Genomic DNA, 21,568 nt, shown 5'->3' with positions numbered 1-21,568 from the left:
GCGGGACAGCACCGCCTGCCTCTGCCAGGTTTATCAGATACTGTTAGAGGATTAGCACAACTTTTCTTGCTTATTAACCAAAAATATGTTATTCAGTCACCTCCATTGTTGCAAATATAACAGTCAAAGCTCTCCCTGTGCACAACACACTGTGGGCTTTCAAGAGAACAGTCTCTGAGCATCCTCAAAGCCATCTCCTCTCTCATGCACCACTGACCAGGGCAGCACGAAACTAAAGAGACACAGAGGCTTCTGCTGCTGGCTGGTGGAGATCTAAACCTGGAGGCAAAAATGAGTAATTTTTTTTTTTTTTTAATGTATATTTCTATACATTGAGGGAAATACACAGAATATGGTGGAGTCACGAGGCTAGAAAAGGAAACAATGGAGGTGCTGGCACCCAAAGCTGCAGCAGAAAGTAAAACAAGACCTACAGACCAACGCCTACTCCCATAACATTTTAGTTGTTGATGGGGAGACTGTGCTGGGAACAGAGTGGTTTGTAGTTCCCCCAAGCTAATCTACAACATCATCTGAAAAGCACACAAGGAAAGAAAAAAAAGCCTTCCTCCTATTGCTTTGGGATTTTGTAACCAACACTGAAAGTAGACACAACACTAAATAAGTGAAAACTTTGCAGAAACAAAGAAAATTATGTATTTCTCAAGAAAACTTGAGATCATTTCTTGTAGCTGCTGCCCAGACTCCAGGAGGAAGAGTGTTTTGTTGATATCAGTACTGGTATAACACCTTGAGACTACTGTTACAGTGTTAATTATACCAAGGAGATGGAAACACCTCCAGCTTCAACTGCAGGTCGCATCTGAGGAAACTGAGGCAGCAGAGAAGCAATTCCACACAGTGCCAAAGCCCCAAAGGCAAATCACCCCCTAGCCCCAACCCACCACCAGCTGAGCAGTACCTGAGACACTGACTCCACAAACACAACACTTCCTGGAGCAAAGTGTAAAACAGTAGCAACGCTTTCCAGAGTGTCCAACAGGATGAACAGCAAAATTCTCAGCAGGGGGGAGATGACAAAAAAAAAACAAACCCAAAACAAAACCAAAACATAGCTACTGCCTAGGAAGGATCCAACATTCTGGTTTGGTAGTTATCTTGCAAACCACCTTAAAATAGAGAGCCCAATTTCAACATGATGTGGCACAGCTGAGAAGGTCCCTGCCCAACTGCATGGAGTGGGAGCTCAGGAGAAGCAGGACGTACCCTCGCTGCAATATCTTTTGGGGTTTTTGTACTAAGTGATCTTCATCGCTGTATCCCATCATATCTCAGGCAATTGGGCATGAAAGGTGCATGAATGCTAGGAAAGCCTCTGAAAACCTGAGAAATCCTGATGCAGACACAGGAAGAAACCAGCTGGGCAGCCTGGGTACCTGAAAAGCTGCAGCGGGCAACATCAGGTGCTGCACAGTTCCAGCTCTTTAGTGTAGAATTATAAAAGCAGATGTCCTGCACTCCCACAGAGCTTTTTTTTTTTTTTCCCTCTTAAGAAACCCCACAACTTAGTTAACAGCCTTTCCTCACTTGAATGTTCAGGAAGTCAGTAATGACATAACTCAAGTCTAATCTTTTGCTTCTCTTCAGCTGGTGTTGCACATCTCAACAAAGTTTTTCAAAGACCTTATATACGTATTTTTTGAAAACCACCAGGATCAGTGTACCTGTAATACTGGAAAGATATCCTAAAAAGTGATAATGGCACTGAGGTCTAGAAAACATAAGAGTGGGTGATGGGTAGTGTTGAAATTCTGTATATTGAGAAGTAGAATGAGAGATGGATAAATAAAATAATGCTGTTACAGAGCCATGAAAGCAAGTGTAGAAGGATATTTCCAGAAGGCTGTCTCACTGTGATCCTGTGTTCTGAAACAAGTGATGCTCATGGAACAACACAATCCCCAGGAACTTCCAGAGATCCAAGAGGGAGAGAAAACTCCTTATTTTAAAGAACTGTAAATATTTTCTGCTTTTAAATGCTGAAGGTTAGAAAAAAACCTTGTCAGAGTGAAGACTGCCCTGTATCTACTTTTTCCCCACTCTGGACAGATCCCAAGGCAAACAGCCAGCAGAGCCCCATTGAGTCCATCCCCTGCCAAAGCAGGTTCTACCCTCACACCAGTTTTACATCAGGTTTAGCTCTGTGTGCTTTGGGGCTGTTCCTTCAGTGTGCTAAGGGATAAAAAAAACCCTCCGAGCCAGCACTATCTGTGTGGTTCCTGTGGCTGACAGGAGGTATGGCTGGGCAGGCCACATCTGATGGGCTGGGGAAAGGGCTGTCTGCTTCTGCTCCTCTGACAGTCGGGGGAAAGGTATCTTGGAGAAGAAAGGGAGAAGAAACTCCAAGACTGAGAGAGTTTGGCTGAAAATCTCACCAGTAAAATATACTTTCTCTTGCTAGACTCCTGCAGACTATGTCTTCAAGCTACTGGCAGATTGGAATACACAGAAATTATCTTTTGCTAAAATATTTTCTATATCAAAATGATGCAGATAATTAAGTACCCTCTTCCATCTTAATGTGTACTTCTATTAACTCAGTCCAGTGTCAAAATACAGCAGCAGAGGTTTAATATTCGGACTTAGCTGTTTTTCTAGCCATTCATATCACTTTTATTTCCTTTCCTTTTTGTTCTCTCCTTAACCTCTTTTTTACTGCTGTTAAATTCCTTGCTTTCATTTTTGCAGAAGTTCAGCCTTCCAGCCTGCTCTCCAATGCTGTTAGACATCAGCTCAGGCTCAGACTTATTGCTTCTGATATGTCACTCTGCAGGCAGGGAGCCTAAAGCAACACTGCTCCATCCAACCCTCGCAGGCTTCAACTGGATCTTCACCGACCCGCAGAGCACAGCTATTTCTGCAGAGCAAGAACCCAAAGGAAATATGTGGACCTGAACAGTAAGCCCAGCACCTTAGTACACACTGAGCCTCTGGAACAGGAGACTAAGCAGGAGGTCAGGATGCATGGAGGTTATTTAGCCATGTTAACTTGCTGAGCTCCTGTATATATGTATATGTATATATATATATATATATGTAACTGGTATAGTACTGGGGAGAGGAAACTGTGGAGAACAGCTCATTCAGGGCCTATTAAGTATTTGAAAAACAATAATCACCTCTTAAATCAGATGTCCTGAGTTACTTTAATATTCCTGTGCAGAAAGGTGCCAGCAGAGCTGATTTGTTTGCCTCCATTAGCTCGGGGGTCTGATGGCAATCCATCAGGCACATCCCATCTCCCAGTCCTCTCCCCCATCCATCCCTGCCTACTGTCCAGTCACTTCCATTTTATTTCCAGTGCTAGCTGTCATGCTTTAATGCTGGCACAGCAACTGGGGCTGGTGACATAGAGAGAGAGACAGCCCTTTACTTCCAGTGAAATACAGAAGGCTGGCAGGACAAGTTTGATGGTTACTGGCTATCATACGCACAGGGTGAATAAACAAAGTGGGTAGAAAGACATCAAATATTTTCTCATTCTATCTGCTCTGTGGCACAAGAAGGTGAAAAAGAAATACAGCCATCAGAATGAGTACTCCTTTTTCTCTAGCTTTTCCCCCCTTTTTTTCCTTTCCCACAGTGGTCTCTGCATTCCCTTTTCTCATTCAAGCTACATAAATAGTGCTGAGTATGGATGAGGTCTGAATTCTGTTTAAAACCCCAGAAAGTGCTTTTAAGGTTATGCTGCGTCCTCAGACCAGTTAAAACTGGAAGAAGAAATGCTGGTGACTTAGTGTCTAATAAACAAACCTCCAAGGTCAAGATGTCATCTTCTCCCATACCCATAATCACTTCCCTCAACATTTTGAGTTGTTGCATGTATCAGCAGTATTCCCTCTAGTGCCCAGTTACATTTAATTTTTATTCTCTAAATGACTTCCCAAAAAAGAAGTGGGTGTGAAATATTACATTGTTAAGTAGATTTTTAAAAGATGAACCACGCTGAGTGTAAAATAGTTATTCATGTCAGAAGGGAACAGTAGAGAGTTGTATTGTAAATTCTATCAAAGGAATTCTGAACTTTAATTTACATACACATTTTTTGGGCAAAAGGCTATAGGATAAGTGATTTGATTAGACTCTGTTTTGGAAGATGAGCCTTGAGATTGTGACGGTCACCTCATCTATGAAAATCAGGGCTCTTAAACATATTTCAAATTAGAAATGCAAACAATTTGAAAGGAAAATTCCTTCCAAGGGTTTACCTGGCCATATTGGGCTCAACGTGTAGCAAAGCTGAGTGCAGCTGCCATGTCCTGCCCAGGGGTCTGATGCAAAAATCCACCATTTTGGGAACCAAGAGCACATGGCACTGCTTCCCACAGCAGGTCCTTATGCTGTGCACAAAGCCATAGTGCCTTGGCTTCTTCAATTTCTCCCTGTTTACAAAATATTATGTCTAAAACCGTTGCACTGGTAACAAAATTGCAATCAGAAGTTAGGAAATTGCTAAATAAAGCCCATTTTACTGCTTGAATCCAAGGAAAGCCATAAAATTATCAGTCCCCTGTTTCCTCGATATATTTTCTTTGCAGTTTGTGATGCTCCACGGGGTATTTCTGTATGTGAGCTCCATGATGGTTTGGCTCCAAATTATCCGAACATAAAACTGAGCTTATGAAGCCTCTCTCAGAGGTTGAGTGGACCCTTTTTATTGGCACAGACTTAAAAAGAACCTTAATAAACTTTCTAGGCTTGAGAGACTCCTTGGTTTGTGGTACCTGCCAGCCACACTGCTTGTGTCCCTCTTGTAGCACCCGTGTAGAAAGCAGGGTGGAACCACAACCTGGGGATTTTATAGGGCTGGATTATCTGCTGGTTTTGCTCTCTTCCTTCCCAGCAAGTCTCAGAGCTATTTTCTTTGAAGGCAAGTGGGTGATGCTGCAAGGATACTCATAGCTTAACACAGCTTGATCACCCAAGGTTAAGGACCCAGCCAAAAATAATAGAGTGGTCTAAAATGGAGCCAGGGGGTCCTTTTGCAAGCAGAGGAAGAGTCTGATGGGATTAAAGCTGAAGCACATCCACCTATGTGCAAGCGGAAAGCTTAGCACTCCACATCAACTCCATGGATTTTCCTCAAAGCAACCATTTCTCCTCAGGATTTTATTTCTGCCTCCAATGATGCTGTAATTGCATACATAGGGCAGCAGGCCCAAATTTTAATCTGCATTTTTTAGGGCCTAAGTTCCATGCATGCTGCCCATGTTTGCACAGAGCTCTCAGCTCAACAGGCATCCAGTCCTGGCTGGGTTCTGCGGTCGCTGCTTTAATTCAAGTCATAATAAATAATAACGTCAGGTTGGAAATAAATCTTCTGGGTTTGGTCCATGGCTGATCCTTCCAGCATGGGTGCCTGGTGAAAAGCACTAGTTAGGAAGCTTTAACTGTATCCCAGCCTGGGTCTAACTCTGTGCCACCCTTCTGGCTCAGTCTTGGTTCTGTTTCCATGCAGGGTTTGGTTCTGTATAGGTAATTTCACCTTTACTCTCTTTCTGAGCCTGGTCCACTGATATACAGACACTGCAACAGTTTTATTCCATCAGCTCTCTCTGATTCGCATCATCTGGAGTGACCTAATGCATAATTGCTTCATATCTCAGTTATATCAGCTTTATCTGGTAACTTCCATTGCACTGTGGACCACAAACTCGTGGATTGTAATTATTCAGGTGGACCATAAATGTTTAATAGCACTTAAACAGGCAGCCAGTGAGTACTGAGATACAGCTTACTGTATGAACTGTAAGAATCAGGGCAAAAATATAATAATGTTTACATTTAACAGTTAACAAGTCCTCATTATTGTGAATTACCATTGTCATGATACAATAACAATGAAACATCAAGAGTGTAAAGCAGTGCCGTTAACTCAGATACAGCTGGTGTCCCTTTGCTTTTCTATGTTGTGTATTCTTAGACCAATATTCCATGCCAGTCCCTGCAGCCAAAAATACATCAAGAGCCTAAAAAAAGGAAAATAGAAACATCACTTCAAAATTCTTTTATACAACATGTTTCCTTTTCTCCCTTTATGCAGAGACACAAAGAGAATGGGAAAGATTAAAAACTCACAAATAGCACTGCTTAATTCCTCACCAAGGTGCAAGTAAATAAAGTGTACTGCAGTAAGTTCAGATTGTAAAGAGTTTTCAAGAGCGGAAGGTTAATCATTTCTGTCCGACATTGGAAATGTTAAATGGTTTTTAAATCAAAAATATAAGCACCACCACTGACTCAAGCCATGTTTTAGATATGTTTGGGGTGATTTTTTTCCAGCGGTCAGTGTTTGTCTCTCACATTCCTCCTGTTTGTCTGAGACAAAATTGGGAGCCATTAAATGGAGCGTTTACTAGAGGCACCAGGTCCTTTCAGTAGCAAAGCTCTTTGTTTAGAAGGTACAAATTCAGGCTATTTAGAGAACCAAAGTCCTCGGGATGCAGAGCCCTGCAGCACAATCCAGGAGTGCTGCACCCCTCCAGCACTCTGCAAGTGCCTGTTGCATCCCCCAGCAGTCCTTGACTGATGGGTGAAATGGAGAGCATGGGGAAGGGATAGGGCACAGCAGGAAACAAGTATGTAAAGCCACCACAGTCCCCCCATCAGTGGCGTTCATATTTCATTGTAATGGCTAAAATGACTCTTAAATGAGACCAGATTACAGGGCCAAGCTAATTCACTTACACTGATGTAAATCCAGGTATCTGTTACAACATTGCATTTTGGGGCTCACCGCAGAGCAAAAGCTGCTGATAAATACACACCCCCTACCCCTGAGGATGAAGGGAAGTGGATTCCTCCCAGACAGACCCGATCCAAAGCCCGTTGAAGTCAGTACAAGCTCCTTCAGCTCCAGTGGCTTTGGGATAAGGCCCACAGTGAGCACTGAGCCAGCTCTGCTGCCAGAATGCAAAATCCTTTTCCATTGGCTTTGCCAGTTTGGTGTTAATACATGTGTGAAGGAGCTTGAGGCAGGGGAGGTTTTTGAGGGTTTTTTTTTAACTGAGGAATGATTTCACCCCTTCCAGCATGCGAACATTGTGCAAAGGAACTGGAGAGGGGCAGAAGATGTTTTTCTGAAGATATCAGCCCCCTGTGGCAGCACCTCCAGCAGACAGGGATATTGTCTATCACAGGGACCCCTAGGTCACTGGGGCTGGGGCAGCCTCTGCTCTTCATTGCAGAAGGGCAAATCTGGAACCACGGGTGGATGTGAGTACAGAGCCCCACTTGCCAAACCCAGATGAAATAAGAGGAGGCTTAAGAAAATACAGGATGCAGGAGGCAAAACATCCATAGGGTATAGGTGAGCCCGCCATCCCAGTGTAACAGGACCTGCTGGGAGCCAGTATCATTTTAATCCTATTTTCCCTAGTAAAAAAACATTGCTCAGAAATACCCTCCAGTTTTCTCTAGCTTTCAGTTCTTCCCCCACTGCCAAGTTTTTATTGTTGTTGCACATGTCCCACACAAGAGGCTGTTGCCCCATTGAATTTCCAGGGGAAGGGTTCTGCCTTCCTGTGGCTGTCGGAGCGTGTAGCCCGGCTGCTCTTGGAATTAAGCTGAGGCCTTTGCAGGCTGCTGCAGTATAAACAGTTTCAGTAGGGCACATGTTATACAGTAAGATCATCCGAAACCAAACATTTTCCCACTGCACACAATAAACATCCATAATAAATTGCATTATACAAAATATATTTGTGGCTAATTTTTTTATTTAAGCCACCTGGGAAAATTGTGTTAGATTGGTTGATACGAAGGTCTCAGTATTCTCGTAATCTAATGATATCTAATAGACAAAATAGTATGATGTTACAGCAGTCTCAAAGCTTTCATTTTCTGTAGCCCTCTCAGAGATCAAACTGGCAGAACTCATATTTTTTGAAATTTTATACATAATTGGTGATGCAATTGCCAAAAATAACCTATTCATAAAGTCCTACTCTTCTGGTTTCTAACTTACTGTAATCACGAAAGAGCAGCGTGCAGCTTTGCAATGGAATATGGGTTTGGGTCAGGGAGCAAGGGCTACGGTTCTGTGGCAGTTTCCATTCTGCAGATTATTTTACAAGCAATTTAAATTTGGTTGCAACAGGGCTAAAAAGTAGTGTGCCCATTCAGGCATACAAGCAATTCTTCAGAAAAGGAATAAAGCTATAACTTGGGTTTATCTCTTTCCTGAATCAAAATTTTACTCAAATATAAAATTTTCTAAACAAAAGCTGTTGGTATCAAAGGGGACAGCATGTTTCTATTGAAAACAATCAAGCCCAGACCTGTAATCCTTCCACCATAAAACTCTCATGCTCATCACACAGCAGCCAAGATTTCCAAAAAGGTTCAAGATCATCACAGCTCTTGTTGAGCCAGTCCCTCTCTAGTCAATACAAATCCCAGCTCGAACCGTGCTGTGTATCTGCAAACGAGTGCTGGCGTTTTGGTGGTTGCCGGGCTCCTTTTAAAGTGCAGCCCATACCTTCAGCTACTTCCTTGCCTCCTGTTGTTTCTGAGACGTAGAGGCCATGTGGTACATTTCAGCCTTAACTTTGAATTTCCTTTATTTTGTAGATCAAACTTTGACATTCCCATAAGGTAGTGAGGTTTTATGTCGTTGCACATATCCTAGCTTAAAAGATAATGCTTCACTGAAACAGACCACAATATTAAACCCTGAAATAAAATGAATTGTATTTCACTTCCCAGCTGCTATTGTTGGATTAGCTCACATTTCTTTCTCTTTGTAACATATTTAGCACCAAATACAATATTTTTTGCAGACTAGCTTCCCTCGTTCCACATGGCTCTGTGACTGCCTTTTCTTCCAGCAGTACTGGAGAAGGCAATGCCTCACTATAGCCTGGAAATGCAAACAAAAGAGAGGGAACATTGATCATGCCTGATCAATGAATGATCAGGCAGCATTGCTTTATACCCTGAGCATTTTACTTGTGTGATTTAAAATGGCAATGCAAAGAGAGACAGTGTCTTGGGTATAACAACATGCACTTCTCTTTAGCTTCTCTTTTATACCTGTCCCTGATGCCTCCTCACTGTTTCTTAGCTGAGTTTATCTGTCAGCAAACACTTCTCTTCAGCACCCCCTGCAGCAAAGTGGGACCTGGAGGTGGTTTCTGATGTGTATTGGTCATGATCTCTATTGGTCTTGTCTGGATCCTGGTCTGCGTGCTAAGAACTGCAGCAGTAGCCAATTGCACATTGACATGGCAAGAACCCACGGGAAAGCCACTGCAGAGCAGTAACTGTGCCTCTATGACCCCAGTCCCCCTTCTTTGTATCCAAACCCCAGCGTTTACATCCTATTCCCCCTTCCCATCTTTGCTAAACCCATCATTGCCTTTGCTCTTAAATCCAAAGACAGGACCACCCCTGAGCTCGGGATGGCTCTGGGGACACCTGTGGCACTGCTAAGACTTCAAGCCAGACATTGGTTCTGCATTGTCTGGACTCAAGACAGTTTTCTTAGTGGTCGGTTAGGTTTTTTTAGGTGCATTCCTGTGATCCCAACCTTGAGTCTAGATCTCCATATGAAATGGAACTGCTCTAACTAGGTGCATAGATTATAAAACCAGGAAGAGTGGTCTGGTCTGCCCCCCCCTGTATAACACAGGCTACAGGAATTCCCTAAATTAATTCCTGTTTGGATTAGCTCATATCTTTTTAGAAAAACAGCCAACCTTAATTAAGACAAAGGAATTCCAGTGATGTTGAAATCCACCCAGCTCTCAGTAAACTGTTTTACTGGTTAAGTACCTTCACTACTTAAAATATAAACTATATTTTAGTATACATTTGTCCAGTTCTAGCTCTGTCTCCTGGATAATATGACACTTATATCTGCTAGTTTGAAAAGCCATCTGCAATTAAACACCCTTCTGCTCTTTATAAGCTACTCCTTGCCTAACTAGACTCAAATGATGTAAAACTGCATGTATTAAGTTACAGCATAAGAGCACTGAGTTGCTCAAAAAATGACAGTAAGCCTAGTTAAATTTTAAATAAAAGAATATTACAAATTCTTGGTCAGAAACTTAAGTGTCTGAGCAAGCCCTTCCAAAGTACATCTGTTTGGAAAGTGGTTTACTGCAAAGCAAGGCAATTTCTGTGCACAAGCCTTCATTAGCTGAGATTTATAAAACTCCATCTGCTTCCCCACTGCTCTTTCCTGATCCACCCTGGGCCAGAGCAAGCACTGATGTTTTCCTTTATCCTACCACAACACATACCTGTCCTGGCAGAAAATTCATTCTACTTTTTCTTTAGTAACTTGGATGGCTTTGTCATGGAGCTGTGCTCCCCAGGACAGCCAGAAACACCTTGTCTGTCCAGACACCTTTACTTACAGGTGAAGTCAATGAATATCTTATAATGAATACTGCCACCATGCAAGTGCACAATTTGTGCATTTGGGAAGTAACCCAGGAAACACAAATAGATTCTGTGTTCCCAAAACATCCACAACATTTCAGAGTGTGTGTGGATGTAGAGTCAGAGTCCACAGGCTGCAAGACCCCAGCAGTCTATACGTTCCCTCTCTAAATCAGTACATACATTAATTACAACCACAGCTATCAAACATATTTACCTGATTTCCTCTCTGTATGTGCACAAATATAGAGAGGTATTTTTTACATATATCTTCATGATATAAACAGAAGGGCATACATGCAAGCACATGTATATACACATATACAGTAAGCACAAACACATACACACATGCACTTAAATAACTAGGTGAATAGGTGAATATGAACACTAATAGCCATTTATGGCAACAACAATGAAAGCTGTCCCTGGAGCCCGCCTATGGTACAGCAGCCAAAATGATTGAGTGTGTACAGGGCACTGCAGCAGCAATGGCACTCACATGGGCCTCCTTTTAGAAATGATTAATATTTAACTGACTTGGTGAACCTGGCGTTGGTTTTAGTTCTGATTAGATAGCAGGGTGCCCAGAGCCGTCCCACTAAGGACATCGTGGGATGTCTGAGCAGCTTCCACTTGTGCTTCATGAGGAGACAGACAGAAAACGAGAAGGGAAGAGAGGCAGAGATATGAGGCAGAAAAAAAAAACAAAAACCCAACCCTGTGCTCAGCTCCGTTTGTGTTTGTTTGGAAAGAAAAAGGGGAAAAGCAGCCCAAGAGGCTAGTGTAATAAGATGCTGTAGCTTTCATGAAAGAGGTGAAATAATTTTAAACACAGACACACAATGAGTTTATTTATTTAGAAAGTTGTTAAATAGAGTCTGGGAATTCAAATATTCAATGTTGACATTGTACAGAGCTGGCAGGGAGCCAGCCCCAGCTCTCTAGAGGGACCCAATGGCCACGACGCCCAGGCCCTCGCCCCTCCCAGCCCACTAACTAGGTAAAAGCCATTAGTTATACCTACAAGCAATATCTGAATCCGAGTCAAATAATGTTGCCTTAGTCAGCCAACTTCAAAGGCGTGTAAGTGTGTTTGGCTTTTTAGTGCTGGAACTGCAGCAATATGTCACACTTTTGAAAGAGTTTTGTAAACAGTTCCTTCCCCTTTGTAGAAACATTTCTTAAGTTTCTTGTACCCCATGTAAACAACGTTAATTAACAAGGGTTACATTTTTCATTTACAGGCAGGGCTGTATTAATAACAAGCTCGCCTTTCGGACTGTCCTTTTCCTTTGTGTCCTTTCTCTGCCCTGCACCGCTGCCGGCTCGGTGTGGCCACGGAGCAGCCGGGAGGCACCATAGAGCTCGGCCCCAGGCGGCATCGCCTACCGCAGCACTGAAAAGTTGGTCCCAACTTCAGTGGTGACTGCTGATCCTGAGAAAGAGACAGTGGGAGAGAGAGGAACACAGAGAGAGAAAGAGAGAGAAAGAGAGAAAGAGAGAAAGAGGAAAAGAGGGGAAAGAGAGGAGGAGAAGAGAAAGAAGAAAAGAGAAAGAGAAAGAAAGAGAAGAAGAGAAGAAAGAGAGAAAGAAAGAGAGAAAGAAAGAGAGAAAGAAAGAGAGAAAGAAAGAGAGAAAGAGAGAAAGAAAAGAGAAAGAAAGAAAGAAAGAAAGAAAGAAGAAAGAAAGAAGAAGAAAGAAGAAAGAAAGAAAGAAAGAGAAAGAAAGAAAGAGAGAAAGAAAGAAGAAAGAAAGAAAGGAAAGAAAGAAGAGAAAGAGAAGAAAGAAGAAAGAAAGAAAGAGAGAAGAGAAAAGAAAGAAAGAAAAGAAGAAGAAAGGAGAAAGAGAGAAAGAGAGAGAGAAAGAAAGAGAAGAGAAAGAAAGAGAGAAGAGAGAAGAGAGAAGAGAGAAAGAAGAGAGAAAGAGAGAAAGAGAAAGAAAGAGAGGGAAAGAGAGAAAGGAGGGAAAGAGAGCAAGAGAGAGAGAAGAAAGAAGAGAAAGAGAGAAGAAGAGAAGAGAAGAGAGAAAGAGAGAGAAAAGAGAGAAAGAAAGAAAGAGAGAAAGACGAAGAAAGAGAGAAAGAGAGAAAGAAAGAAAGAAAGAAAAGAAAGAAGAAAGAAAGAGAGAAAGAAAGAGAGAAGAAGAAAGAAGGAGAAAGAAAGAAAGAAAGAAAGAGAGAAAGAAAAGAAAGAAAGAAAGAAAGAAAGAAGAAAGAGAGAAAGAGAGAAAGAAGAGAGAAAGAAAGAAAGAAAGAAAGAAAGAGAGAAAGAGAGAGAGAAGAGAGAAAAGAAAGAGAGAAGAGAGAAAGAGAGAAAGAGAGAAAGAGAGAAAGAGAGAAAGAGGAAAGAGAGAAAGAGAGAAAGAGAAAGAGAGAAAGAAAGAGAAGAAAAGAGAAAGAGAGAAAGAGAGAAAGAGAGAAGAGAGAAAGAGAGAAAGAAGAAAGAAAGAAAGAAAGAAAGAAAGAAGAAAGAAAGAAAGAAAGAAGAGAAAGAGAGAAAGAAAGAGAGAAAGAAAGAGAAGAAGAGAGAAAGAAAGAGAGAAAGAAAGAGAGAAAGAAAGAGAGAAAGAAAGAAAGAAAGAAAGAAAGAAAGAAAGAAAGAAAGAAGAAAGAAAGAAAGAAAGAAAGAAAGAAAGAAAGAAAGAAAGAAAGAAAGAAAGAAAGAAGAAGAAAGAAAGAAAGAAAGAAAGAAAGAAAGAAAGAAAGAAAGAAAGAAAGAAAGAAAGAAGAAAGAAAGAAAAGAAAGAAAGAAAGAAAGAAAGAAAGAAAAGAAAGAAAGAAAGAAAGGAAAGAAAGAGGGGGGGGGGGAGGGAAAAAAAAAAAGAGAAAGGGGAAAAAAAAAAAAGGGAGGAAAAAAAAGAAAACAGGCAGAAAGAGGGAAAGAAAAGCCCGACGTCCGCACTCCACCTGAAAAGAGTTAATGAAGTGCCTAGTGGAAATGCGCCCGGCATATAATGGGATTGTCTCTCCCGTCCCGCAGCCATCGTGCCGGCACCGGCCGCGTAGGAACCCCTCGGGGACAATGCCAGCGGCGCCGCCGGGCCGACCCGTGCCCGGTGTCAGTGTCGGTGCCGGGCAGTAGCCGTACTCGGGGAGGTGGCGGTGCCCGGGGCGGTCCGTGTACGCGGTGCCGGCGGCCGCCCGCGCTGCCGCCCCCGGGGGGCGCGGGGGGGTTTGACACCGAGCACCGGCGGCAGTAAAGGCGCAGTGAGGCAGAGGTGATGGTAAAGAGATGGCAAATAAACAGCCGCGCCGAGAGGCCGGCAGCCTGGCTATGGCAAACATTTCCCTGCTCGAAAACAAATTCCCGGACAGAGTCTTAAACAGGCAAATAAACTTGCCGGCTCTGTTTTTCAATCAGGCCTTTTAAGTACTAGACTGAGGCAAATTACAGGCGCAGGAAAGCCTGCTGAAACTTAGGAAAGTGTTATTTTACTATCTCAGATGGTTAGAGGGATCTGGATCTACCTTGACTGCACTAAATTGCCTGTAAAAAAGTGGTGATAAAGTGTAAAAGTAACAAGTGCCTCCTTATTCACGTGTGTTCCCCTAATCTGATCACCTTCTGTCTCTTTATGAGGCTACTGGGTGGCTGGGGGCTGCCCCGGGCCGGCTGCGGCGGCCCGTGCTGGGGCGGGGGTTATTCGGGGATACGGTTTCACCAGGCGGGCACAAACCCACCCGAGTGGAAAAGCGACTGCCCCTAGGGCCGGGGGCCTGGCACGGCGCTGCGCGGAGCGGGGATGCCCCCGCAGGTGCAGCGCGGCTGCGGGCGGCTGGGTCCGCACCCCCCCGGGCCCCGCACCGCTCCCCGCACCAGTAGACTCCCGAAAGTGTGGCAGGGAGAAAGACTTCAGCGTGTCTTCTCCCATATTTTTACAGCTGGACAGTTAAAGAATCACTAGCTATTCCCTGCGTGGCACATATTTTTTATTCTGAATTCTTTTGTTCTTTTTCTTTTTAAATTTTCTCTTTTTTTTTTTTTTTTTTTTGGTGGAGGGTTGTGGGGACAAAGCCCAAAAATTATTTTTTAGCAATTTACATGCAGGTCCAGGAAATGTGTGCTTCAGGTCTTCTACCATAATTAAGAGGAAAAAGCTTTCCTGGGTATCAGCGACAGTCACACAATCGGTGCGATTCTTATTTCACGCGCAGAGCAGCAGGAGTGAAATGATAAAATAAGTGCGCTTCATCCCGATCTCTACCCTTTTCAAAGTAAGAGGGTGAAGGCTACAAAATGTTTTCCATTCCCAATCCAGCCAGAGAGCACTGAAAACTGCAAACTTTTCCTCTCGAACGACTACATTGCAAGGGTCGCCTCCAACCCTCCTTCCACTTGCCATGAAACTGAGACGCCCTTCGAGGGGGGAAAGCCTTTCGAAAAACACACACACACACACACACACAAAATAAAATAAAACAATCTAGCTTTTTAAATATTATTCCCTCTATGAGCAAATTGTAACCGAAGGATTATTTAATGCAATGCATCTGTCGGGGGGCGGGGGGAAGTGCTGCTGCTGCAGCGAAAGTCAAGACGCGCGGCTAAGAGGAGAAACTTTACAGACGGTCGGATGTCGCCCGCGGAGCAGGGGCAGGAGCAGCCCTGCATCGCTGCGCTGCGAGAAAACCAAGGGAAAGGCAAGGAAAAGTGACGGATTTGGCCGGGGACGTGAGATTTTGTTTCCATAATTAGCTCCAAAGTAGGGATAGCAACCTGAAGATTTAACAACATATTTGTTTTCAAATTGTGGGCGCAGGATTATTCTCTTTAAAATCACCTAATCAAATGCAGGATGCTGCTGTTACTGTTAAGGTTCACAGTAGAGCTAATGGTGATTCGAAGAGATCTTTCGCTTCCCCTTTTCCACGCTCCTCTATTTTTTCCCCCTTCACAAATAAAGAGTAAATAAGCATCTGCTTTTTACGTCACGCAACTTATGCAACATTTCGTCTGACTTTTTTTTTCGCCTGTCCATTTTTTTTTCACTCGGGAATGTGAGTTACCATCGCCATGGGTATCAAATGAAACTTGCCCAGATGTGTCAGAGAAAATAAAGACATCAGCTGCTATTAAAATAGGTAGCGAAAGCTGGAGAAGTTTTGTTGTTGATTCCCTCTTTTTTAAAAATAATTTTTAAATTAAATAAGAAAAAAAAAAAAAAAAAAAAAAAAAAGAAAAGAAAAACAACGCTGCAGCAGTTAAAAGCAAAGATCCCTATCACAAAGGAGAAACAGATGGGGTAAACGTAAGACAAATAATTAAATAAGTCGAGCTTTGCGTGTGGACGGCCGAGCCCTCGCCTCGCGGAACAGAGACCTTGGGGCGGCCAAACTGTATTAAAAAATAGTGCTGGAAAAGCGCCTGAAATTACAGCATTAACATCAACTTTTCGCGGGTGACTACGGCAAGCTGGGAAGCACTTCTTTCACCATCCCCGGGCATCCCGGCCGTGCTCCCATCCTCCGTCGCCGTTCCCCCCACGCACGCCCCGCTCCCACGCACGGTTTGGTTGCGGGGGGGGGGGGGCGGTGTTGTTTTGGCACGAGCCCGCTGACGGTTTTGCCGGGTTTGTGGTGGGGTGGGAGGGGGGGTATCCGCGGTAGCACCTCACCGGCTACCTGCTCCCGGGGCTGGCCGCCTCCCCCGCAGGGCTGCTGCTGCCCCTCGGTGCACACGCACACTCACTCCCCACACGCATTCCCCCCCCCTCGCAGCCCCCAGCCCTGCAGACAGCCCACAGCGCCCACTATAGGGCCCGGAGCCTCTTACACCCCCCCTTCTTTCCCGACCCCCTCCCCCCCCTCTAGCCCCCGGCAGCAGTAACTTCCAGCGCTCGCCACTGAACTTTTCCTCAACTCCTTCCCCACCTCCCCCAGACCAGCTCCGCTCGACGAACCCCCCCCCCCGCCTTCCCGGTCCCCGCCGTCGCCCGCCGAGTCGAGGCGTTCGGTTGGGGTCGGCGGGCGCCGGCGGGGACCGGGGGATGCTGCAGGTTGCCTGCGAGCTCCGCGCCGTATCAGACATGTCTATGCAACATGGCAGAGAGGGAGGGTGAAAAGCCAAGAGAAAGGGGTATTGCACCTACTTGCGGCCAGCTTCCTCGCCCTGCCTTTGGATCGCATGCTGCCAGTCCCGCGGCCGATGCTGGCGTGGGGTTGGGGGGGCGGGGGGGCTTTTTTATTTTTTTCCTCCCGGAGCTTTTCCTCCTTTTTTTCGCTCCCCCTTTTCCCTCTCTCCTCTCCCTCTCCCGCACACACACTCTCCCTTTCTCTCAATCCCGGCTCGCTATCTCTCCAGCATTGTCAGTTTGGACACCTTCGCACATGCGCACGGGCGGCTCCCCCCCGCTCTTCAACATTTCAGCGCCGCCAAAAAAAAGTTTGCAGCGATCCATCACCGCCGGTGGGGACCCTGACAGCCGGCACCGGGGCCGGGCCGGGCCGGGCCGAGGCGGGCAGCCGCCGCCGCTCCGTTGCCTGCGCAGCCGGGAAGGGTTATAGCGAGGGACATCTGCGCTCCCGCCGGGGCAGGAGGGGGCATGAGGGGGAAGAAGAAATTACATATTTTTCTACCCTTTTGGTGTTTTGGGTTTTTTTGTTTGATTGGTTTTTTGTTTGGTTTGTTTTTTTGTTTGGTTTGGTTTGTATTTTTTTAAGGGTTATTAATGTTGTTCTGGAGTCTGTGCAACATTTAAATAGTTCCTTCTCCCCCGGCCACAATTATCGTAGATCTCTATGTATATACAGAGAGATCTAATTTGATTATATGTTTTATTACAAATGCCTACTATTCAGTTGCGCGCTTTCCCCGCGCACACACTTTTTTCCCACCTTGAACTCGGCTCAGCCACCACCAGATGGGCAGAAAAAAAGGCTTTTTAAAACAGTAACACCGACCACTCTAATCTGTTTTAATTATAGGGTTTGCCAATCAAAGAGGGAGCGCGCAGAAATTGGGAACTCCTTTAGGGGATGGCTGTGTCCGAGGTATGAATCAATCCAAACTACATATAGATTTTCCTCTGGTACAACCTCCTTGCATTAAACAGTTTTGTCCAATACCTTCCATGCGCTATTTATGTTCCCATTAATATCTGTTGCAAATCCTGCCAGACGCCATAAAAGAAAATTACAATCTTTCAGACTCGGGGCTGCGCCAGTACATACACGCTGCTTAACTTTTTTGTTTTAATAAAATCTTCAGCATCGCTCCTTTCCCCTTAACCCCCCACCCCCTCCCCAGCCCCTTGTCTGCCAGTGCAGAGGACTGGGGCCTCCAGCGGTTCTCCCCCGCCGGCCTGGTTCCCCCCCGCACCCCACCGGTGACAGTTTCCGCGCCCGGGCCGTGGGGCGGAGGCAACGCGTATTCCTCGCTGCTCCCCTAAACGCCAGGCGGATAGGCGCAAGCACTTGAACCCGCTCTGTGGAGCCGACCTTGCTACCCATCGTTATTTTTAATTTGCAAATGGTATTTATTTATTTTTCAGGGTCAAGCAACAGCTGAGTCCCCACCCCACCAGCCCCCAAGCATCCAGGCAGGGGTACATCTGACACCCCCCCCCCGAGCAGGAGAGGCAGGAGGGCAGGACGCGCACATGCACCAGACTCGGCCTCCCCTGGCCACAGATCCCTCGCACCCCTCGGGGTGCCCAGCCCGGGATGTCCCGGGCAGAGCTGGACCCCTCTGCTCCGGAGGAGGAAGGGCTGGGCCTGTCGGGCACCAGCCCCCGGGTGCGTGGGAGATGTGTGGGGTGTGCGCTGAGCTGGGCCGGGGCCCGGAACTGCCCTCGGGGGACCGACACCACCCGACCCTAAACCTCTCGCTCCTGGTCATCGCCTATCGGCGCGGCGCCACATCGGGGTGTCCCCAAACCGGTTCCCCGCACCGACCTTCGTTCGGGAGAACGGAAAACACCCGGGAACTTTGCAAAACTGTCCCCGCGCCTATTAGTCCCCGGTTTAAACTGAGACCCCGGCAAAGCTACAGTCCAGGCAGGGGTGCGCGTTCTTTCCCCTGCCCCGGGAGCTCGCTGTCACCCGGGCAGTCGAGCCCGACGCGGCGGGGAGCAGGCGTGGGAGCCCCGCGGCCGGGCCGGGCACGCAGATGGGGTTTTCCCGGACCGGCAGCCTTGACCCCGGCCGCGCCCGCCTGTCACCGCCACCTGCCACCGCCGTCCCAGCGGCCCCGGAGCCTGGCAGGTGCCGAGTCGTCCACCCGGGGAACGCCGCCTGCTCCGCGGCCCACCGTGTCCCCCACCTCAACCCCGCCAGGTTCGCCCCCCTCCCGTAAAGGTCCCGGCCACCCCCCCGGGAAATCCGTTTCGTTCGTGCGGGGAGGGTCCTCCGCTCCGGCAGCCTCCGCTCCCTCCCGGGTGGAAGCAGCTAACCGCGGGGATACGGACTTGTTTTCAGCAAATCCACGGCCAGAAAGAAATATTGATATTTGGGTTTTGTTTGGGATTTGTTGTTTCGTTCGGTTTTGGTTTTGGTTTGTTGTTTAATTTTTTTGTTTGGGTTTTGTTTTGGTTTTTTGTTTTGTTTTTGTTTTTGTTTTTTTTTAATTGAGGGGTGGAACTAAATCTATTTCTAATGCAGGCTGGGAGACCAAAAACACTCCCTCGTACACAGGTTTCAGTGCACTCCCCGTAACAGGAAATTTTCTCTTCCTTACATTATAATTGAACAAGCCCCGCAGCCTACTTGGAGAAAAGTTGGAATTCTTCATCGAGGTATTTGTTGTGCTATTGTCTTTGTGCAGTGAACTTTACATCGCGTTATTCAATCTCATTCTATATTCTCCTAGCTACCAGTAAGATTAATTTAATCATTGTAATGCAATTATTAATACTGTTTACCCAACGCTTGATTTCAGGTTTGCTGTTAAGAAATTAAGCTTCTTGCTGGGCGACAGAAAAGCTATGCAGGGATTTCCAGTCCACGTTGAAATGAAACAGTCCTCTTTATTTAGTCTCAGAACTCCAGCTTTCAGCCACGGGCTCAATTAGCCAAAATGGAAACAATTTTCATTCATTGCAATAACTCACTGTTCTGCTGATCACTTTCAAAATATACACTTTATTATTATATGCTGACCCCGCTGCCGCGAAGTGGCAAGTCTAGAAAGAGGCAGAGGGATCTCTCCAGCCCCCTTGGGCTGTAATTATTAGAAATTAATTGGGTTCAGGACCCTGGGTAGCATGGGTAAATTAATAGCTTGTCTGGTTGTTTAAATCCGAATTCTCAGTCCACAGGAGAGCAGGGGAGGGAGGCTCTCCCTCCCCAAACCCACCCCGGGAGAGCGCGGCGAGGGCTGGGGCAGCGCGGACCCGCCGGCTGATTTCCCTCCTTCTTTTCACCAACGCATTGTTTTCGGGGAGCCATTTAGGGGTTAAAAATCAAAAATAAAGATCCTGTATACTTGGAGCTGTCGTGCGGGAGTAAAAGTGAAAAGGGAGCCTTAGGCAAAAGGAAATTACTGCAAGCCCGCGTGACCTTTCCGAGAGGTAATCAATCAAGTGATCAACAGGGATATTTATCATTGCTAGATGGGGCTACTTTACAAATGCACAGAAGGGGGGGGGAGCGAGGGGGGTACACACACACAAAAGTTTGGATAAACCCGATAAGTCTGAAGACAAATGCGGAGACTTTAATCACTGGGAAGATTTCACTATTTCTTTTTTTGTTGATCTGGGTTTTTTTTTTGGTTTTTTTTCTTCGCTCTCAGAAGCAAAGGAAAGGAGAAAACGACTCCAAAGTTTCCCAGTAGAAAATGCCTCCTGTACTAGGTGGTCACATGGAAGCTGTCCACTTTGCTTTGCAGTCCTGGGAAAGGCTGGGAACGACAGATGTGATTAAAAAAAAAAAAAAAAAGTCACCAAATACAAGGGAAAATAATAGCGAGAGATTGAGGCTTTGATAACCGGCCTCAGTGTTTGTTTTTATGTAACGTGTTTTTATTTGCTGGCTCGAAACTCGGAGGTTTCGAAGCCCAGTCCTGCCTTCCTCTAGCGTCCGAAACGGTTAACTCCAAAACAAAACAAAAAAACAAAAAACAAAGCAAAACAAACAAACAAACAAAAAACCCACAAAAAACCACCAAAAAACGAAACAAAAAATACCAAACCAAAATACCCCACAACACCCCATGTCCCCTACTATATGAAATCAGCGATCTGGTTCAATTAAATTTGCTCTCCGTAGCATAAAGCATCCACCACAATACAGGCAATGAAAACCAACAATAAAAGCCCATGCATTTTCTGCACAGTTTCCTTGTCCCTTGTAAAACGTGCCGTCGTGTAAGCACCAGACATTTAATTTTGCTTCCTATAACTTACCGGATTCCTTATCAAACCTACTGTGACTTCTTTTTTTTTCCCCCCCCTTTCACCTCTTTTGCGCTGTGCGTACACCCCCTTGCACAAAAAGCATCCCTGTTCTGACTTTGGGGGTGGGGGAAATGCCACCGCCCTCCGTTCACGTTACTCGACCCGTCATTGAGGAGAAAGCCACAGCTGACTGACTGCGCGCCCGCGCAGCGCTTCGCTGGCAGGAGGAGCCGCGGTGCCCGCGGAGCTGCGCGGTCCCTGCGCGCTCGCCTCCTCCCCGCGGTCTGCGGCGCCCCCTGGCGGCCGAGGAGCGGCACCGCGGGAACGGTCCCGGAGAGCGCGGGGACGAAGACGGCTCCGAGCGCCAGGCAGGAGGACAATAAGAAAAAAGCGAGTTTTAGTGGGACATACATCTAGGGACTGGTACATGCCCTTGCCGGGAAGCTAAGGGATCGCTCTGAACTTCCAACAGCTCTAGAATGATGCTGTCCTCAGGGAAAGTGCCACGGAGAAAGCCCGGGGGGAAGAGGGAAAGGTATTCCTAGGTTGAGATGTGCAGAACACCAGGACATCAAGGAAAATGCTGCTCTAAGAATGTTTTCCCATGAAATACAAGGTTTCTAGATGTAGGAAGGACTTGAACTTCCCTAGCATTGAGACTGAAAGAAAACCAGAAAAATTGAAGGCTGGGTGGAAAGAGCAGGGTTAATTTCTTCTGAAACAGAGTGAAGCTTCAGCAAACCCAGGAGCTGGAGGACTCTCTTTCAAGGTGCCACAGCAGGATTGGCTTGGCTCTGCCTCCTGTCCCACAAGTAGGCTGTGATGC

General features: G+C 45.9%; 1 protein-coding gene across 1 annotated transcript in view; it reads right to left on the bottom strand.

Annotated features, from left to right (window-relative positions):
* The window catches only part of LOC103535465 (histone-lysine N-methyltransferase MECOM), a 143,718-nt gene extending 127,052 nt beyond the window's left edge, over positions 1 to 16,666 (bottom strand). Inside the window, exon 1 of the mRNA XM_030455802.1 lies at positions 16,498 to 16,666. Coding sequence (XP_030311662.1) covers positions 16,498 to 16,534 — 37 coding nt within the window. The 5' untranslated portion in view covers positions 16,535 to 16,666. The remainder of the gene's footprint in view (positions 1 to 16,497) is intronic.
* Positions 16,667 to 21,568: the final 4,902 nt, after the last annotated feature.

The sequence above is a fragment of the Calypte anna genome, chromosome 9 (assembly GCF_003957555.1).
Source record: "Calypte anna isolate BGI_N300 chromosome 9, bCalAnn1_v1.p, whole genome shotgun sequence".
Classification (NCBI taxonomy): domain Eukaryota; kingdom Metazoa; phylum Chordata; class Aves; order Apodiformes; family Trochilidae; genus Calypte; species Calypte anna.
Note: the sequence above shows the minus strand (reverse complement) of the source record. Positions and strands in the feature narration are given on the sequence as shown.